The sequence below is a fragment of the Dromiciops gliroides genome, chromosome 3 (assembly GCF_019393635.1).
Source record: "Dromiciops gliroides isolate mDroGli1 chromosome 3, mDroGli1.pri, whole genome shotgun sequence".
NCBI lineage: Eukaryota > Metazoa > Chordata > Mammalia > Microbiotheria > Microbiotheriidae > Dromiciops > Dromiciops gliroides.
In genome coordinates, this window is record NC_057863.1 from 277,262,886 (window position 1) to 277,284,435 (window position 21,550).

The following is a 21,550-nucleotide window of genomic DNA, read 5'->3' on the forward strand; positions in this document are numbered from 1 at the left end:
TCATTTCATACCATTGGCCAGCAGAGGGCAGTATATTACCATACCTTGTTAAAACTGCCAAGTAGACACTAGGGAAACGTCATTTAAGTCTGAGCCTTATAATGCTGAAAAGAAAAGTTCTGTAGGAATTCATCTCATTTTCATAGAAGAAAATATTGATAAATAACTGAAAAGAATATATTGTATTTCCCAGCTCAACAGAAACAGAAAATTCTGAGAAACTATGTTTTAAATTTTTAATCATAAAAGTATTTTATTATTTTCTAGTTACATGTAGAGATAGTTTTCAACATTTTTTTTATAAGATCTCTAGTTTCAAATTTTTCTCCCTCCCTTCCCAAGACAGCAAGCAATCTGATATAGGTTATATATGTATAATCACATTAAACATTTTTCTGCATTAGTCATGTTGTGAAAGAAGAATCAGAACAAAAAGGAAAACGTCAAAAACCAAAAAAAGTAGAAACAGTATAGTTCAATTTGCATCCAGATTCCACAGTTCTTTTTTCTGGATGTGGAGAACATTTTCCATCATGAGTCCTTTGGAATTGTCTTGGATTATTATATTACTGAGAAGAGTTAAATCTATCACAGTTGATCAACACATAATGTTGTTGGTACTGTGTACAATGTTCTCCTGGTTCTGCTCATCTCACTTAGCATCAATTCATGAAGTCGTTCTAGGTTTTTCTGAAATTCACCTACTTATCATTTCTTACAGCACAATAATATTCCATTACATTCATATACCACAACTTGTTTAGCCATTCCCCAATTGATGGGCATTCCCTCTATTTCCAATTCTTTGTCACCACAAAAAGAGCAGCTATAAATACTTTTGTATTTATGTGTGGGTCCTTTTCCCTTTTTTATGATTTCTTTGGGATATAGACCTAATAGTGGTATTGCTGGGTCAAGGGGTATGCATGGTTTTATAGCCCTTTGTGCATAGTTCTAAATTACTCTCCAGAATGGTTGGATCAGTTCACAACTCCACCAACAATGCATTAGTGTCCCGATTTTTCCATAGCTGAGAGAAACTATTTTAAACCTAAAAGAAAAACATCAACTAAGAAAAATAAATATGACCAACGTAGTGCTATCTTAATACCAATCCAGTCTTTTGAGTCATTTTGTTCAGTAGTAGTCATGAGTTGTATTTAATGTTCACATTCCTTCTGACAGTATTCTTATCTTAAGTCCTCAAAGCTTCAAAATGATAATGGAGTGGCTAAGCTACCTGGTTATTTTATTGTATCATAATTATGGTTATTCTGTACTCTTATAAAAATCTTAATATATCCTTCTATCTGACTTACCATATTTCTTATTTACTTTCATTCATATACACCAGATATTTTACAGTAACATTGAGTATCACTTATTTTTAACATATAAAGTTTGACTAAATTAATTAGTATTGCCTGTGAATATATATATATATATATATATATATATATATATATAAGAATATTCAGTTTTACTCTAGACAAGTTATTTCCCTTTGATTTTTTCCTAAGGCTACATCTAGTTTATTTTTTTGTTTTGTTTTTTGGTGAGGCAATGAGGGTCACACAGCTAGTAAGTGTCAAGTGTCTGAGGCCAGATTTGAACTCAGGTCCTCCTGAATTCAGGGCCAGTGCTCTATCCACTGCACCACCTAGCTGCCCCTGGTTTATTTTTTTTAAAGTAGGCATGGTCATGTTTTTATAGAATTTTAAAATTTTCTTTTTTTTCTCATTCATTCTTTATTATTTAGATCACTTATATTAGAAGTGAAGAGTAAGGCATTTTGGAAAAGGGAAGAGGAACTTTAAGAATTAGGTGGGCCTATTGTATGACCTTGTTCCAAATTGCCAGAAAGTTAGGCGTTTGGGAGCCTGGGCAAAGTCACTTAACCTCACTTGAGTTCTAAATCTATATTCCTATGATCCTGTGAAATCATTAGGCTCAGATGAGATAAAAGATATGTTTTTATTTTAACATGAGTAGCTATAGATTCTCAATTCTTCCCCTCTATTTTTTTCTGTAAAGTTACTTGGGGATAATATAAGTTATGTGGGATATGTGCAGATAACTTAATTGTTCATTTGGTTTTGGTTTTTGGTGATTTTTTTTCAGTCATGTCCAACTCTTCATTTGGGGTTTTCTTGGCAAAGGTACTGGAATGGCTTTCCATTTCCTTTTCCAATTCATTTCACAGATGAGGAAACTGAAGCAAACAGGGTTAAATGACTTGCCCAGGGTCACACAGGTAGTAAGCATCTGCGGCCAGATTTGAACTCAGGAAGATGAGTCTTCCTGACTCCAGGCCCAACACTCTATCCACTGTGACAGCTAGTTGCCCCAGATAACTCTACTCACTAATTTAGAGGCCAAAGAAACAATAGCTCCCATTTTCCTCCCTAGACTTATAGCTGTTCTCTCCTATCTTTTTAAAAAATAATTCCAAGATCCTTTTGTCTTGGCAATCTTGATGAAGTTCCTCATTGTTCATCTTTCCCATTGCTAGTCCTTGTTGCCTTATATGAGGTATGGATGAATTACACAAAACTTGTAGTTAAAGGTATCCAATATGAACCAAACTATTGTGAGATTTAAAATTGGATACTAAAGCATTAATCTCCCCTCTTTAACCTTTCCCTTAATTAATCTCCCAGACTAGTAAATGGAAGAAACCTCTGGTCTCTAGTTAGAGCTTTTATTGTTTGGTAGTTACAAGGTGATGTTGATTAGAGGGATAGGAAAGTAGAAATACAAAACAAATAGTCTTAAGTCTAAGATTAGTCTATATTCCATATAAAACTCACCAAAAGCCCAAGGCCACCTTGGGGGGAGAGAGCCGAGTCAAGCATGTGCTGCTAACGGCGAGCCGGGTCGTGTCTAACTCCAGTCAGCGTCTGTCTGTGTGTCACGCCAGTCCTTGTACCAGGAGAGCAGGAGAAGGGAGAGAGAAAGAACACATGCTAGATTTTTCAGTTAATAGAACACTTTTACCTCTATGCACCTAAAAGGCCAAATATTTCAAGGACAGCCTTGTGAATTTTTCATCATTAATGTTGTTTATGCTTTACTTCTAACTGGTTCAGAAAAATATATAATGATATTATTGATATATATTTTATCAATTTTCTTCATAACCATAACATCTCAACTAGGATGTGTGTGATTTGTATTAACTTCTACCTAGAGTAAAAATAAAATTCATACTTCCTACACCTATTATTTATGGTTGGTATAAGAAAAAAGGAATTACCTTTCATTTCCATCTTATATTTTTAAAAAATATTTAAATAGTCTAGTTGGATTTAAATTCATAAAAATGTCATTCCCCGTTTGATAAACGGTCAAAGGATATGAACAGGCAATCTTCAGACAAATAATTAAAGCTATCTATAGTCATTTAAAAACATGCTGTAAATCACTATTGGTCGGGGAAATGCAAATTAAAACAACTCAGAGATACCACCTCACACTTATCAGAGTAGCAAATATAACAAAAGGAAAATGTTGTATTTTGAGGGGATGTGGAAACACTGATATGCTAATTCACTGTTGGTGAAGTTATAAACTGATCCAACTATTCTGGAGAACAATTTGGAACTATGCCCAAAGAGCTATCAAACTGCATACCCTCTGAGCCAGCAATACCACTGCTAGGTTTATATCCCAAAGACATCCCCAAAAAGAGACTTTGTGTAAGGGAGAAGAAACGGGTACAGGAAGGAGATTTTTTACTCTCTTTGTTTTCCCCTTTTGTTATTGGTAGTATAACAGTTTAACTTTTTTCCCCCCAGAAAAATGACCATATACTTTGTGGAGCATAAAAATAGAAGGTTTTGTATTCTGCAGTTGGCCAAGGTAGGATCAAAGTCCTAGTCAGAAGTGACGGAAGTTCTAGTGGGAAAGAAACTAACCCATTTCTAGATCTCACAGAAGAAAATAAGAGGGATTATCAGAACCTAGTTAGAATGTGAGAGTGTCTCTAAGGGTTTATTAGATGCAATATGTCCCTGTTTTTATGTGATTCCTTGATCTTAACCCTCAAATCTTTCCTATATTCCCTTTCTTCATCCATTTTCTTTTTTTTTTAATATGAAATGCAAGGTATTTACTTACATTTAAAATTTTATATAGCATTCAATATTTCATTTCACCATAGAATCATTCATCAATATGGAAATATGACATCACACTATTGCAGTTCCCTGTGAGTCATTAATTTTATCTCCCCCCCCTTAGTGGTGCAATAGAAACTAGATGAATGGGAAAAAAAAAAGGTGGTGGTGGGAAAGGAGCAAATCTGGTTGCTATAGTTGGTATTACATGTCAAGATGTGATATAGTTAATAGCAGTGAAAAATGTATTCAAAAAGGTACATATTGTTTGCAACCATATTAGTTGTATGATTATAGAGGGATTAGAAAAAACAGGAATCACTCTCTATATAGCAGTCAAGTAGAATTAAAAAAAAACACAGCAACAACAAAAAACAAGTGGTAGGTGCAGGGCTCAAAGAATGAGGTTACTGGAAATAACCCCATTTTTATACCTGGCATTCTAACGTGCCTCATCATCCCAGGCTTACCTCAGCCAAGGTCACATTTATTAATAATACCGTACATTTACACAGCATACTTTTCTAAATGCTTTCACATCTGCTATCCATTTGAGCCTCACAAAGGTACGACAGGTATTATTATTCCCCTTTGTACACATCAGGATACTGATGCACAGGGAAATGACGTGAATTGCCTAAGAACTTGGGGACACACAGGAAGTCAGTGGCAGAAGCAGGACTGGTAATTGCCTGGTTCCCAGCCCCAGACCTTCTCTAAACACCATGCTGGCCCACATATTTCTGGAGTCCTCCATTAACCAGTAATGGGCTTCAGGGAACTGGCCTGTATTATATATTCCTGTTGCTCCACAAATTTATGGTTCATCTTCCCTCTTTCTGAGGGCCAGTTGCACAAGAAAGGATGTCAGGGAACATTGAGGGCAACCATTAGAAAGCAGATGTTACTACTACTAATTTAGGAATCACTTTCTTACAACAAGCCCCTAACTTTTGGTGCTCGAGATTAACTTCTGAAGCAATTTTTCCAGTCCTAGCTGAAAAGCACCAGTTGCTTCTTCTACTGCTGTAGCCAAACGTCTGACTGCGATTACAGCATCCCTGCGGAGCTCATTGGCCGTGTCTTGCTGGGCACTGGCCTCCTCACCAATAGCAATCAGCCTGTCCAGTTTTTCTTCCTCACACTTGGAAAGTTCTCGGGCCAGTCTCCTGTTTTCTGCCAACTCAGCAGCAATGGTCCTGGCCACTGAACGCCTTCTACGCCATGCCCACCTTGGAGGTGGTTGGTTGGTGAAAGTCCCATCCCCACCAGAAAGAAGATGGATTCTAGAGGAAGAGGCTTGGGGCTGTTGTGTGGAGGCTATACCAAGGGTGTTGCGGCTGGTGCTGGCGCAGGGACCCGGCTCACAGGACACACCCACTCTGGTCACAGTGCTGCTATGACAGGGAGCAACTGCACCTCTGTAAAGGCTGTGGGAGCTGCTGTAGCTGGGGATCCCTTGAGAGCAGCCTGCACCTGAGGCTTCATCCCAGGAATCCTCAAGGTCACCGGTTTCAGGCAGCTGGTTACCAATTCCCACACTTAGGTGACAATTCTCATCTGATTCCTTAGCTGCTCTCAAGATAGTCTGATGATCTGCTGCCTGATTCCTCTTTGCCTTCAAGTTGCTGTTTCCCTCTTCCCCTGGGAGGTCAGAAGCTACTAAGTTCTGATCACATTGCTTGGTCCAGACAGCATCCTCCATTAAATTATCTGGGTCAGTCACTACCTGATTTCGGAGAAGCTGATCCAGTGTATCATAAAATGGGCAGTGTGGAGGGTCCCCCATACTGATGGCATGGGCAACATAAGCCTTTAAATATAAAGCCTTCAAAACTTTAAACTTGGAGCGGCACTGACGTTCTGTGCGGCGGAAACCTTCCTGATGCATTCGTTTGGACACAGCCTGATAGACATCTGCATTATGGTGGACAGTCTGGAGGCGCTGAATATACTCTGCCTCACCAAGTATGGCCAGAAGAGTACGTGTCTCCTGTCTGGACCAGTGGATGCCCGCACTGCTATTTGCAGTGGCCATTGTGGAATGGGAAACTGGTGAAGGCTCCTGAGCATCAAGTTGCAACAATGAAGACTTGGGGGAAGCTCTGTGTGGTCTCAGTATATTTCCTGGAGCCAGTTGCTTCCTCCTTCTCGGGACTAATTGCTGTGGAACCAGGCCCAAGGACCGCATGTCTGGCTTCTGCCAAGGATCTGCTTTACTTTCATAACTGTATTTGAAATATTTCTTATTCTACTTTGTTTTGCTGCCAAACCAACAACCTCTTCATTTTCTGAATAAGCAACCACAGCTGGTGTGACTCTGTCACCTGCATCATTAGCAACCACATGTGCTCTGCCATCCTTATAGACGGCCACACAGGCAGATGTGCAGCCCAGGTGGACTCCAATGGCTGCCATGAGGCTGCGGCGGCACGGGCTGCTCTCACAACGGCCTCTTCATCCATTTTCATTCTTTTAAACTTTCTATAAGGAAAAAAGCCAATGAAGTACAGCAGAAAAGGGGTGCTAAACTTTTTAGGTACAACTTGGATTCAAATCTCCCCTCTGATATTTACCAGCTCTGTGATCATTGAGAAGTAACCTAACCTCTCTGTTCCATAAGTTCATTATAAAATGGAAATAAGACCTAAAATATTTACCTTACAGAGTTGTTTTGAGGAATAAATAAAATAGTAAAATGTTTTATTAAAACAACCATATAAAAATCAATTATAGCTTTGTCCCTTTCTCTCACATTGATCTAACTTTTCACGATGACAGCATGAATTTCTAGTTTCTGCTACCTATCAAATTCATTGACATAAAGGATTCTAAAATGAATAGTTTTCATACTATATTTTAATTCTGACATTTTAGTAATACAAAAAGCTTTAAAGTCTTTGTAACTGTATAGTTAATTTGCTTATGAATCAAGTTTGCTATCAGACCATGTGACTTTGTATAATAGGTTTTGCTTATAATATAATTTGGGATTCACTAATTTTGCCTTAGCCAAAGATGACCCTATGTTCTAGTATTTTTCAATTCTAGCTGGCCACAAAGGGGAACTGAATATGAGCATGCATGCAAACCCATTCAGTTCCTTTTGCAACTTGCTGAAAGTTGTGTTTTTTTTTCATGTAGCAATGTTTTCCCCTTGGGTACAAAATACATTTATACATGGATCTAAAGCGTTTCCTTATTTAGAGGAGAGAGGAAAAAAGTACTAAATAAATGTTAGCTACCATTATCATTATTTTCATTATATGACACCCATAACTATATAATATATAACACAATTAGAAAGGCACATAGCAAAATGGTATGTAAGGTCTGGTGGGAAATCAAGGGGGAGAACATTATGAATTGAACTTTAAAGGATAGATAGAAATTCAACAAGTGAAAATGAGTAAACGGGACATTCAATGCAAAGGGAATCTGAACCAAAGACATGATGTTAGGAAAATACAGGGTATGTTCAGGAAACAGAGAAGGTCCAGTTTTGCCACAGCATAGATTACTTTTCTATGAAAAAGTCGGACAAGATTGTAGAGGGTCTTGAATGTCAACCTAAAAAGTTTGAAATTTAAAGTTTTTTGAGACACGTGATAAGACTGGAATACTAAATTTGTTTGTATTATGGCTCATATGTCACATCTACACATGTTTAAGGAAAGCAGAATACCCAAATTGGGTACAGGAGTATAGCAGAGTTGGGAGAATATTTGGATAAAAGACAGGAAGGAGGAGGGCTACTGTGGGACCTATACTAAGATATGGCAGGCTGTAGGTGTGTCCAGAAAGGTGTTGGTGACACAAGCTTCTCAGGACCTAAAACCAGAACTGGCATGTACTTCCATTGCCTCTGTAAAATGGCTTTTCAATTTATTGTCCTGTTTTTTGTTCATCTTCATCATCTCAAGTAACTTCTCAGACTACCTCCTTTATATGAATTGTCTTCCCCATTTGAATATAAGTTCCTTGAGAGCAGGAACTGCCTACTTTTATATTTATATCCCTAATTTTTAGCATGATGCTTGGTACACAATAAGCTTTTTTTTTAATAAAACTGCTTTTTTTAATTCACTTATTCATATATACCTAGTTCTGAATTTCTGTTTCTTAAATCCTTATAGGACCAAATGGGGAAGAGAAAAAGAGGAAACAATGTTTCCTATTTGTTTAAACCAGACGGTTGGAAATATTATATTTCCTTTAGGCTGCTTTTCCAGAGGGGAGCTACAAATTCAGAGAGGTGTACCCTGTTTGTTGGAATTCCTAAAACTGTAATTCATGAGCCCCTGCCAGTGAGCATCCCCTTTACAATAAGCCAGTAGTCAGTATCAGCTCACAGCTGATGATGAATTACTAAGATGGCATTGTGAGAACAGAACCTATAAAACATTCCATTCAGAAATCTGGGATGTAGTCTCACACAACTACACAGAGTACCTTTGGGAACAGTTGGCATAAACTTGAAATACAATGATAGTAAAGCACACATGTACAGAATACATGTGGCCAAGGCAGCTAACTCCTCCAGGTACCAACAAGGTTTTTCTCTTAGCTCTCTATCATGCAGCTTCCTTCTGGGCACAGCATCTTTGCTAGGTAGGTCTCTGAGCTGTACTCTTTAGAAGCTGATCCTTTCTGCAGTTGAATTCTCAGTTGTTTGGTCTGCTTTTCCCTTGAAACCACAACTCTCTTTTCTGATGCCAAGAGTCTCAATCCTAAAGTTGCTTCTGAAGTAAAATGACTGCCTCTCTGTGTCCACATCTGTCTGGAGAGGCCAACTGGCCACAGTACTCTCCATCTCCTGTTTCTGCTCTTGCATCTCCCAGTCTTGGAATGAACTTCCTTCTCACTCTGAGTCCCTCTTTTCAGCTTAAGCATCATCTTTTGCATGAAGCTTTTTGTGATTCTTCCTAGTTATCAGTGCCCTCTCCTACAAACTACCTTCTACTTAACTACTTTGTATTTATTATCAGCAAACTTATATACTTGTTTTCCCCATTTGAATATAAGTTCCTTTGAGTAGGGATTGTTTTATTCTTTCTCTTTATATCTCCCAAAAGCTTGGTAGGTGTCTGGAACTTAGTGGATGGTTAGTAATTGATTGCTGATTGTTTGAAAGTATGTGTTTGCTTCCTCAACTGTGACTCAGATTCCCTCAAACCAACTTCCCTTTTCTCAGACTACATGGATTTGAAATCTTCTGTTCCCCACACAGAGAAAAGTAATGTCTGTAACTGTACCTGAAATACATACCCTTAAAACTGGACATTATTTTCCAAAAACTACAAACATTCAAACCTTGCTTTTTTGAGTTCATTATAAGTGAAACTGCCTTATAGTATACTTTTTTTGGGGGGTGGTGCAATGAGGGTTAAGTGACTTGCCCAGGGTCACACAGCTAGTAAGTGTCAAGTGTCTGAGGTCAAATTTGAACTCCGGTCCTCCTGAATACAGGGCTGGTGCTTTATCTACTGCGCCACCTAGCTGCCCTATTATAGTACACTTTTTAATTACTTAGTAAGCAAGATCCTTTAACAAGATGCAAAATATATTTGCCTTTTGTTTATATGGGCTCTCTATCAGTATTTTAACATAAATTCTTAATTAATACTTGCTCATTAATTGCTTTTTAATTCAGTTTGGGCTTTATAAGTATTTCATACTTTAAGTATATTATTTTAAATATGTACTATGTGATTTCCAGGGCTGAGTATATATTTTTTTTTCTTTTAAAGATTACTTCCTTAAACTCATAAAATGACTCATGCAAAAGAACTTGTACCTTATATACTTAAACTCAATTATTTATAATTCAATTTAAATTCTTCACCAATAATTTATAATTATATCTATAGTCTTATGAAGTGTTTAAGGTATATGTCATGAAAACAACATGGTAAGTTTGAGAAAACAAGGGAAAACCTAAATCATCATGTTATGGAATGACAGAATCACCACGGCTTCATAAATGCCCTCTTAAAAAATTTCTAGCAACTGCTCATTACCTGTCAAATGAAGTTTAAAGTCTTTCACCAGATGGTCAAGACTCTTCATAATTTGATCACAGCCTACTTTCATTATTCCCCTTTATAGACCCTTTGCTGAAGCCAAATTTGATTATTTGCTATTCCTATGCATTTCTGTGATTTCCTCTGTACAGAGTTATGTCCTTTTTTTTCCTCACACTCCTTCCAAGCTCCAGGTCAGCCTGTGAATTTTTTCTACTTATCCTTCAAGTTTCAGCTCAGATAATTCTATCTAGAATTCCCTGATTCCCCACCTAACGACACTGAAAATAATATCTAATTTTTGTGAACTAACTTTGTACTTTCTAACTCATATTGTACTTTAATGTAATGCCTTTTAGTAATTTGTGTGATTGTCTTAGTTCTATTGGTTGTGAGCTCCTTTGGGGCAGTGGCTATGCCCTATTCTTTTTATTTTTGTCCCCTCTCCTCTCCCTCCCGCCCCCCCCCCCCCCCGTCCAGCACTTAGCATACACAAGACTTGTTGAGTAAAAGTACAAGTTTCTTTTAGACTGCTGGTAAAAAACTATCTAATTGCATTTCTTTTCCTTCCCTGAGTCTCTGATTTTACAGCTAATCTATTTTAGAATTGTTCCTTGAATTGTATTTACTTATATTTTTTGAGATTCTGCTTAGTACTATTCTTTAGTGAGTATAGTGTCTATACATGATGAATTATTGTATTATCCACTAAACTAAATCTATATAGAATACCCTCATAGGAACAAACCTCCATTCTGTGCAATAAAAAGATTTTATAGCCCAAGCTAATGTGCCATTCAAGTCATGAAACAAAATTCCAGTACTGTATGGTACAAAGTTTTGGAAATCATTATAACAAAGTTTTATTTATATTGCTGGTAGCATTCTGTCAGTTCCAAACAGATACGTATCTAAACTAGACAAATTAGCTGCCTTGAGAACCTGACCCATTTGATCACATAATCAATATTTAGCTGAAAGAACTCAAATGACTGATAGAATCATGGCATTTCAGACCTATAAATGTCCTTAGAAATCTTACATCGCTGTCCCAGTATTTTACAGGTGAAGAAACTAAATCCCAGTGTGGTTAATTTTCCCACTGTTTGTCAGTAACAGGGGCAAGACTAAAGAGAACTCAGACTCTAGTGATTATCAGTCTTAAAGGTAGTAAAGGGGAAGCATCATCTTCAACAATATTACTGTGTTAGACTTTGATGACTATAAAGGTGTGTAAGAAGTGATTCCAGCTCTTAGGAGCCTGCTGGCATTAATTCTGAATGGGAAAGGAAGGACAGTTCTTTCATTTTCAATAGAAATCAGTGGAAACTAAGCAAGAAGGGGGGGGGGGGAAGGCCAGCACCAAGACTTTACTGTTCTCAAGCTTTTCTGGAAAAGGTGTGAAATAGCCATCCTCCTAAAAGGAAGAAAACAAAGGAAGAACAATATGGGGCTGATATTAATAATGTGCCTTTTTCTTTTATGTGACTTCTGAGGTCCCTTGCAACTTTCAAATTTTCTGATTATTGATTAATTTTTAAAACTTCTTTTGAAAAAAATATTTTCAACTTAATAATCATCAGTAAAAACATTCAGAGAAACAGAATAAAATGTACCTAAAATCATAAACTCCAAATTATTTGTAATTTATTTTTAAGTGCTTGTAAACTTTAACAGAATGGTTATAGAAACATACTTTTTGCTCCCACTTCCCTTTCTGATAGCCCTTTTCTTCTCTGTATCTTTTTAAATTCTGTCTCAGTTTTTGTTTAGTCATAGTCAATATGTATATCATTGAGATTCTGTAATTCTTTCTTCATCACTTCATATAAATCTTACATTTTATTTTCTTCATATTTGTTACATCTTAATGGCATAGTGATAGTCCATTACGTTTATGTACAATAGTTTGTTCAGCTGTTTCCCAACCATTGAACATATTGGATTCCTCTTCTTTCCTTATCATTGAGGTATAGTAGTGATATCATTCATTCCTATAATCTCTCTCCCAGAGAATCATGAACAAGTTTATTTGATTTAGACACCTGATTATTTTGTGTCCGGATTCATTTGCTTTTTAAATGTTGTCTCAGTTTCTTCTTTTCTCAGTTATATCACAAGGATTGCTTTTGTGATGTGTTTGCATGTTGTTAGATAACATAAAGAGCTTTGGAATTTATTTCTTCCTTACATAGTTTTATTTCACCGTGTAGTTGAGGAATAAATGGTATCATTGGTTTGTGTGTGTTTTTTAAAAAGCTAGTTTGCTTAGCATTATGTCATCCACCATAATGGTATAGAAACTGGAGACTTTCCTGGAAAGTCTCAACTTTTCCTTTTTTTTGAAAAAAGGCATGAATGTATGAAATTGACAAATCCATGACAGTTTTTGAATAATAACAAATTTCTGTCAACCTAAAGTAATCTAAGACATTTATACCCTCTATTCATTTTACACACTATTTAAATAGTCTGAAACATATACCAACACTAGTTTACTAGTTTGGGAAACTAAAATTTTCTTTAACTTGTTATGTTACTAAGGCCATAAATTCCAATAAATACTTTTGCAGTTCATTTCTTACAAATATAATAGTACTTTAGATGAACACATTTAAAAAGATCTTAGACAGGAATATCAGACTTAAAATCTTACAGCAATGACCTTTTCTTCCTCTTCAACATATTATTTGATAAATCAAGCAAATGAAATATAGCATGCTATATTTACAGAAAGAAAATTTCAGGAAATACTGAGTTTTGGAGGTTTTTAAAAGGTTAATGCTAGAAACATCAGCACTGAATGTGGTAGTTCTACTTGTAGGACTTATCATTGGTTAGTAAATAGTTTTGGTACAAGGCAACGATTCATAATTCTTTGTAACATGTTCATCTCAGAGTACTCTTAAATGAGTTTTAACACTGACAGAAGTATCATGCAGAGAATGGCCTGCTCTAAATTCTGAAGTACTTTCACTTCTGCTTGATTCCCCTTGAAATCTTCTTGAAAAAAGTTGGTATATGATTTTGCGGATGTTGCTGGACATCAGAAAATACATAACTGGATCTAAGCAGCTATTAAAAGATGAGAGAGCAAGCATAATCTCATTAATTTTGTGGAAAATCTCCTTCCAGTAACAAGGTGTTGTGTTTAGCTGTGATGTAATATAAATGAATCTAAAAGCATGATAAGGAACAAAACATATAGTGAAAATAATAAGCACAATAAAAGAATTCCGTGCTGTGGTATGATATTTTCCAGAATTAGGGAAATTGACTCTTCTTTTGGAAATCCTCAAAAGATAATTAGCAATCTTAATATATGAAAGGATTAGTAGAAGAAAAATTAACCAAAACACAATCACTATGATATAGTTAAAAATTGCTTCCCCCTTTGCATTATGCTTGTCTCTGTAATGGAAGCACATTGTAGAATTATGTCCTTCTTTCTTAAGTGTTGAAATGATCATAGTTAAAAATGCAGTTATTGCTACTGCCCACACTATACAACAGATATAAATGCTTTGCTTAGTTGTTAATGCTTTATGTTGGTGGATAGACCGATTAATTTTTATATAACGATCCAAACTGATCAAACCCAAAAGAATAATGCTAATATACATATTCATGTAGAATAGTGTTCCCACTGTCTTGCAGAGAATTACACCCAATGTCCAGATGTTTTTGTTAACATGATACAGTATTCTGAAGGGGAGGCAAAAGATGAGTAGGAGATCTGCAATGGCTACATTAAGCAGGTAAATCTGAATAGAATTTCTTTTACGATGGATTCCCAAAAATACATAAAGAGCTATAATGTTTCCAACAAGTCCCACAATAAAAATAACAGAGTAGAAAATTGTTAAAACAACAGACAATAGTTGTTCATTCATAGGGCAAGTGGTATTTGATATCTCTAATGAGTCATTTTGGTATTGGCTACTTTGGTTATTCATGAAGATGTTGTCATGGGAAGAGCAAGGCAGGGAGTAAGTGGAAGTTGAAGTCATTGAAACTGTGACTTCTCTTCTGTGTGGATATGGGAAGAAAAAGTGAGCTGGTATTTTTCTTGAATGACGTTTTCATGCTTTCATATTATGCCTACAACAAAATGCAAGTGGTAAAATTATTTGGCAATTTAAAGGCATGTCTACTTTAGTGCATTTTTTTAAAGTTTCATTTTCAGACCTTTTCATAAAGTTTACCTTTGCTCTTTGCTCATTATGAGCATTTGTCTGTTTAAGTAACATTTGTTTCATTAGTAAATACAGCCCTGTAAATACATTCAATAAGTCCTACTATAATTCTTTTTCTGATGGTAGTATATGTTTGGCATTTTTGTCTTAGTTGTTACTTTCAAATAAATGCCTGATTGAGGCAAAAGTTGGAGGTGGAACCAAGAAGGGCAACAGAATTACCAAGTCCCAGTTATTTAGTTCTAATTCCCTTAGTGACAAATTAGTGTAATCAAAATGTTGACTTTACCCTAAGCTATATAGTAGTATGCTACCTTGACTTAGTTTTTTCCATTCTTACTATCATCATGATTTGCTTTTGTTCAGTGGTAAATTCCATGAGGTTCAGGAACCATGTCTTATGTATGGTTGTGTCTCTTTCCATCACTAGCAAAATATTGTAGGAAGTGTTAAATACTTGATAGTTGAATAAAATTCTTGTTGAGCACCTGTAGTGTACTTCACAAATTATGAAAATCTCATCACCAATTATAGTGCCTATAATTCTTGTGTCATAGTGTAAATGGGAGAGTATGCAAGTAATTCAAGAATTCTGAATACCTTTAGGTATTGGATTGAGTGCTGGGCCTGGTGTCAGGAAGACTCATCTTTCTGAGTTCAGATCTTGCCTCAGACACTTACTAGCTTTGTGGCCCCAGGCAAGTCACTTCACTCTGTTTGCCTCAGTTTCCTCATCTGTAAAATGAGTTGGAGAAGGAAATGTTAAACCACTCTAGCATCCTTGCCAAGAAAACCCCAAATGGGGTCACAAAGAATCAAACATGACTGAAAAGCGACTGAACAACAACAGCTGAGTTATATCTTGATTGGTGAATAAAAATCTTTTTACTAGATCAATCAGCAAACACTTATCGAGCGCTTCTAATGTGTCTGACACTGCTCATTTCTGAGGACACAATGATAAGGGAGAGCTCCCATTCTAATGGAGGAGGCACCATGAACATAAACAGGTACAAAAATGGTATATGCGAGGTGACCTTAGACTTGGAAGGAGTAAGGGAAAGATTGGAGGAGAGCCAGCATGAAGATGGAAAATGCAGTGTTGTGTAGGAGGAAGTAGGACAGTGCGGTTGGTGTGTGTGTAGGGGAGTAATGAATAAAAAGATTACTGTGAATGGCAAAGGAGTTTTATATTTGATTTTAGAAGTGATAAGAAGCTTCTCAAGTTCATTGAGTAGGAGAAGCGACACAGTCAACTCTATACTTGAGGAAAATCAGTTTGTTGACTAAGTGGAAGGTGAATTAGAGAAAAAGAGACCTGAGGCAGGAAGACTATTGGAAATCTCTCGAGGCAGTGCAGGCAAGAAAGGATAAAGACCTGAACTAGGATGGTGACTGTGTGAGTGAAGAAAAGGGCACAAAGGTGTGAGTTACACTGTGGAGCTAGAAACAGCAGTATCTGGCAACTAATTGGGTATCTGGGATGTGTGAAGTAGAAGATGCAGCTGAAATTATGAGCCTGTAGTGCATGGAAGAATGCTTATGGTTTTAGCAGTGGTAGAGAAGTTCAGAAGAGCATTGGGTTTGGGTAGAAAGATAGTGAGATTTGTTCTGGGGACTGTTTAGTATGAGATGCCTATAGAATATGGAATTTGAAATGTTAAAATGGGAAGTCTGTAATGTGGGATTAGATCAGAGAAGAAAGGATCTGGGTTTATAGATCTGGAAATCATCTGCATAGAGATGATAACTAAACACTTGGGAGCTGAGAAGATCACCAGCTGAGAGAGTATACAGAGAAAAAAGGTCATAAGACAGAGCCTTGGAGTGCACCCACAGGTGTGACAAAATGAAGGTGCAGCAGATCCACCTAAAAGATTATATGGAGATGAAGTAAGTTCTTGTTTTAGTGGTAACAGAGTTTGTCACTCAGAACTGTTTCCTAAGTATCCAATATGCACCAAGCATCCTACTATTTACCACTGTGTCTGTTAAATTAATTTAAGCCAAGAGTAAAGGATCCAAAAATATGGAGGAGAATCTAATTTATAATGGGGCTTAGAGACCAGATTTTACGTAGATTTACAACAACAAAAAATTGATAGATACATGTATCCATCATGTCAAGCTAAGTTTATAAAACAACAACATCAAAAAAGGGAAATTTAGAAAAGTAAAAATAAAAATAAACATGGGCCAGAGTAATCAGATGGATTAAAAAATGGATATATATTGGAATCCTAAAAAATTGGGGAAAGAGAGGGGGACAATTTGCCCAGATGACAGTACTCCCAACATTTAGTCATTTAAAAGATTAGCATGTGGGGCAGCTAGGTGGCGCAGTGGATAGAGCACCGGCCCTGGAGTCAGGAGTACCTGAGTTCAAATCCGGCCTCAGACACTTAACACTTACTAGCTGTATGACCCTGGGCAAGTCACTTAACTCCAATTGCCTCACTTAAAAAAAAAAAACTCAAAATAAAAAAAATAATAAAAGATTAGCATGTAATTGAAAAAAATTTACATCAAGTGTAGTTACATCTCATTTGATTAATTTAATAAATTTAATTAATAAAAATTAATTTTTACACACAAGTCTGAGGCTATTTAGTTAACAAACGCATTTAAAGTAAAATACCTTTAAATAGCCAGGCTCCCCAGTGCATTTAAAATATATTTTCATTTACATGAAACTTTTCAGTATATCTTTTGCATAAGGTGAGGTGTAATTTTTATAAGATCAACATTTTCTCTAAAAGAAACTTATGCTTAACTTGTGTGTCATACTAGTATTTTGACTTAGCGAGAAGACCGTTTGTCATTTTCATCAAAGCTATCATGATATTTCCAAGAATAGACTCTGCCAGACCTCTTTTTCTGAAAGGAGATTAATCTCATTACTATAGCAATTTCCCTGTGATAGGCTTCTTGCCCAGTATACTAGATAAGTAAAATAAATAAAATATTCGAGTGTTCTCAGAAATAAATAAATATCGATAAAAATTATTTTCACCCAACTCTTTTGTGCCCACTATGTACAATGCATTTTATTCAACATTAGGTCTGTAAGACAATGAAAAGGAGTTTTCAGTCTTCTGAGGAGTGGGGGCAGGGATACTTCATGCAAAAAAGAAACAGTTCATGCAAAGTGAAATGAGCAGAACCAGAAAAACATTTGTACACAGTATCAGCAACATTGTATAATGATGGACTATAAATGACTCAGCTCTTCTTAGCAACACAATGGTCCATGACAGGTACGAAGGACTCACAAAGGAAAGTGCTGATGGACTCAATGCAGATCAAAGCATATTTTTTCCATTTGCTTTATTCTTTTTGTTTGGTTTTTTCCCCCTTTTTATGTTTCTTCTTTCACAACTGTGACTAATATGAGTGATGGAGGGAGAAAAATCTGGAACTCAAAATCTTGTAAAAATGAATGCTAAAAATTGTCAAAATGTAATTGGAGGGGGAAATAAAATAAAATACTATTTTTAAAAAAAGTTCACATGTGCAAGTGTTTGTGCATATACAGACATATTTCACATACCCACATAAGCACTCAGATCTTAGGGAATAAGGAAAGCTTTTCCCTAGGAAAATGCCTCATCAACTTAGCCTTCAAGGAAGCTAACAATTTTAAGAGGCAGAAGTAAGAAGTTCCTTCCAGGAATAAGGGAGGGATAGCCTGTGCAAAGGAGTGAGTTAAGAAAAAGATGTGCTGAGTACAGAAAACAGGAAGGAGGCTGCTTGTCAAGAATGAAGACTGTGTGAATGGGGGATGATAAACAATCAGACTACAAAGGTAGCTGAAACCAGACTGTGAAAAGGTTTAAATTCCAAAGAGAAAGGTTTATATTTTATTTTAGAGAAATTAGGAAGTCATGGAAGTTTCTTGATCCAGGAGAATGACATGTGAAGATTTAAAGATTATTTTGGCAGCTGTTTGGAGGGTGGATTGAAGAGGAAAAAGACTAAGGGCTAGAATTCCAATTTAGAATAGTCTAAGTTAGAGGTAACTGAGAGTCTGAATGTTGTGGAGGAGGAAGCAGAAGCAGTGGGGGGAATAAAGAGGGAAGAGTCAAGGATGAGTCCAAGATTACACTCCCATTTTTAGTTCAATTCAACAAACGCTGTGTGGCACTTTGCCAGGCACTGTTCATAGCACTGGCAATGTCGAGACAAGAACTCGAAGGAGTTTCTGTTATGTACTAGAGGAAGGGGGATAATGTACAGATAAGAAAATACAGAATACAGGGATATGCACTGGATCTGTGATTTCATTGATATAAGGAACTTTTTGATTAGAAAACACCCCCTACTTACTAATGCAGCTCAACACCTTCTGTTCAACTTATAACCTTAAATAGGGAGTGTGTGTCAGAGGAAGGACTTGAACACTGGTCTTCTTGGCTCCAAAATCAGCTTTCTCCCTACTTTGTCCATCTTTATTACTGTTTACATGTGGTCTGACCCATTAAAATGTAAGTTCCTTCAAAGCAGGAGCTGTGTCTTTGCCCTTCTTCATATCCCTAGAAAGTACTTGTACAGTGCCTGACACATAGTAAGCACTTAATAAATGCTTGTTTGTTTCCTTCCCTCTAGTCTCACAAAAACACAATAAAAACTAAGGATGTGAGAATACTGATGAGATTTAGGAAAGGGGACTAGTCAGTATGTCACAGAGAGGTCAGGAACAACTGACACTGAGATTGAGACTCATGCATGAGACTCCACAATAAGACCCCATTAACCACTTGGAAAACATTCATCAAGAAATGCAACTCATCTACTCAAACCCATTTTCAGTGCTTATTTTTGAGGTTAGGGGGCGGTTCACCAACAGACTGACATACACTATTTTGGGGGGGGGCAGTGGGAGTTAAGTGACTTGACCAGGGTCACACAGCTAGTAAATGCCAAGTGTCTGAGGCTGGATTTGAACTCAGGTCCTCCTGAGTCCAGAGCCCAGTGTTTTGTCCACATGCGCCACCTAGCTGCCCCCGAGGCATACACTCTTTAACATGAATCTATGTCCTGGCCTTCCCAAACAGGAGCTTAAGAACGAAGCATTGGTTTGAAAAGAAGGCTTTAAGGTCACATATTTGTTATTGTCATTTACCCCAGATTTAAAGTTATCACAACTGATTCTTAAAATAATGAAATTGGTGCATACTTGACTCACACTTATGCAAATAGCAATAGTCCATACCATTCAGAATTATGTCCGCTAGCCATATTTGTGTTATATAGCTGGTCAGGTAATCATCAGAAAATTAGTAGATTGTGTCTTTATTGGCACTTTTGCTTTTATGAATTCGGTGAGATGGGGTCAGATGTGGAAGAAACTGAACTGTTGGTTAGGCTTGGGAATTTTAGGGTGTTGGTGTTATGGTTGTTTTTTTGGCAAGGCAGAGGAACAGGTTGAACTCCTAATAGAGACAGTTAAACAACTTGGTTGAGAACAAAAGTATCAAAGCTGTCAGCCAGTTTTATGATTGTCGATATATAATAACTGACGTGCATTTTATGTAGAGGCATACTAATTTGGCATCAGAAATGAGGTTTTAGAGACAGTCAAAGAAAACTTGTTTAATTGTAACAGAGAGAGAGAGAATATTGCATTTTCACAAAATTACTGAAGAATGATCATTTCTGTAGAGGCTCTAAACCCTTCCCAAAAGGAACGATTAGATTGGTAGATCTCTAAAATAATAGTATCCAGGCTTAACTGCTTAGGAAATTGCAGTGTTACATAGTCACACAGCTTTTCCTGAACACAAAGGATTAAAATTAAAAGCAAACATACAGAATGCTAGTTCTGTTTCAGTATAAAATATGGTGGTCTGGACAGTGTAGATATGGATGTAGCTATAGCCTTATAACAATAAACACTTTCAAAATGCAGTTTCTGTACATTTATGGAAACATACACTTCTGATTATGGTTCATATTGGTACATAAGAGCATGTTTTTTTGTGGTAAAGGTAGAAGATGTTTCCAAAATAGATTTTAGTTTTAACATGGGAATCATATGATTTTAGAAATGAAAGTTACCTTTAAAGTTGAGAAAACTGAAGCCCAGAGACTCATGTAAATTGAAGAGCTATGAATTTAAACACTTATCTTAGTACCATACCTCCTTCTGTTATGCCATCCAGGATAACTTGATAATGATTAGTCACTGAAGCTACCCTCTTCATAAAAACCCACTGATTTGAACAAAATAAAAATAGATTAAATATTTTTCAAGCTACATTATTTAAACACTGTTTGTTTTTATGGTATTAATCTCAAGATTTTGATGCTTTAAGTTATCTAATATTCTTAACATAATTATAGATGAAAATGAGCATAATTTACTTTTCTGTGTTTTAAAGTAGAGGTAAAATTTAACCAAATTAGCATCTAGATCTAAAACCAAAAAGTTACTAGTATAGTAAAATAGCATTACTATGAATTAAATGCAGCTTTCATAATTAAATAGTTAAACTTAACATAAAGATATTTCATTTATCTAAAATCAAAGGAAATACTCACAGTTTAGTCATTTCTAGCAACCCTCCAGTATTAACAGGAGTTAAACCAAATGCTTCCTTAGCTAAAGTGGTTTGAACTTGCTTTATCAGCTACTTAGCCTTTTGTGTTCCTCCATCCGGTGGTGAAGTAATTGGTCAGGGTTGCATATGTGATGATACTTTTTTTTTTTAAGGGTTCTATGAGGAACAAACCTGGGACTTCAGAAGTTTGTTTTGCTGGGCCATAAAAGAAAATGCCTTTGTTTTGTATGTGTGTGCTTAATTTGAATAATCATATACTTATTTGGCTGCTCCTTAAACAAGTCAGTTTTGTCAGGTACTTCCCTTTTTAGGGGCTGGAAATTTGATCTTATTCATTAAAAATCTTAGACTTTGGGGCAGCTAGGTGGCGCAGTGGATAGAGCACCGGCCCTGGAGTCAGAAGTACCTGAGTTCAAATCTGGCCTCAGACACTTAACACTTACTAGCTGTGTGACCCTGGGCAAGTCACTTAACCCCAATTGCCTCACACACACAAAAAAAATCTTAGACTTTTAGGGATGGTAGAGACCTTAGTGGGTGTTTTTATCCCCCTTTAAACAGTTCCACAATAATCTATCCCAATGTTAGAGGGTATTCCAGAGTCTCCCTCTGTCTTCCATGCCAGTGTTTAATGATTATCTTTATACATAATC

At 36.4% G+C, this 21,550-nt stretch overlaps 3 protein-coding genes across 5 annotated transcripts in view; 1 reads left to right on the top strand and 2 right to left on the bottom strand.

The window, feature by feature from the left end:
- The window catches only part of CASK (calcium/calmodulin dependent serine protein kinase), a 440,529-nt gene that overhangs the window by 248,972 nt on the left and 170,007 nt on the right, over positions 1-21,550 (top strand).
- Positions 4,859-6,550, bottom strand: LOC122751454. The gene has a single exon (XM_043998514.1). It carries the CDS (start codon positions 6,307-6,309, stop codon positions 5,065-5,067), a length of 1,245 nt encoding a protein of 414 aa, XP_043854449.1. The 5' UTR covers positions 6,310-6,550; the 3' UTR covers positions 4,859-5,064.
- GPR34 (G protein-coupled receptor 34) lies at positions 11,772-21,009 on the bottom strand. Of its 3 annotated transcripts, XM_043998516.1 has the most exons (3): positions 20,878-20,996; positions 15,019-15,072; positions 11,772-14,242 (listed from the first exon to the last, which is right to left on the bottom strand). In XM_043998516.1, exon 3 carries the CDS (start codon positions 14,149-14,151, stop codon positions 13,036-13,038), a length of 1,116 nt encoding a protein of 371 aa, XP_043854451.1. In that variant the 5' UTR covers positions 14,152-14,242; positions 15,019-15,072; positions 20,878-20,996; the 3' UTR covers positions 11,772-13,035. The 3 variants fall into 3 exon arrangements, with proteins under 3 accessions (XP_043854451.1, XP_043854452.1, XP_043854450.1); XM_043998517.1 differs by lacking the exon at positions 15,019-15,072 and having other exon boundaries at positions 20,878-21,009; XM_043998515.1 differs by lacking the exons at positions 15,019-15,072; positions 20,878-20,996 and adding an exon at positions 14,938-14,998.

Coding starts and splice junctions, on each gene's coding strand:
- LOC122751454 (XM_043998514.1), bottom strand. CDS start 6,309: ATGCGGTCCTTGGGCCTGGTTCCACAGCAATTAGTCCCGAGAAGGAGG.
- GPR34 (XM_043998517.1), bottom strand. CDS start 14,151: ATGACTTCAACTTCCACTTACTCCCTGCCTTGCTCTTCCCATGACAAC.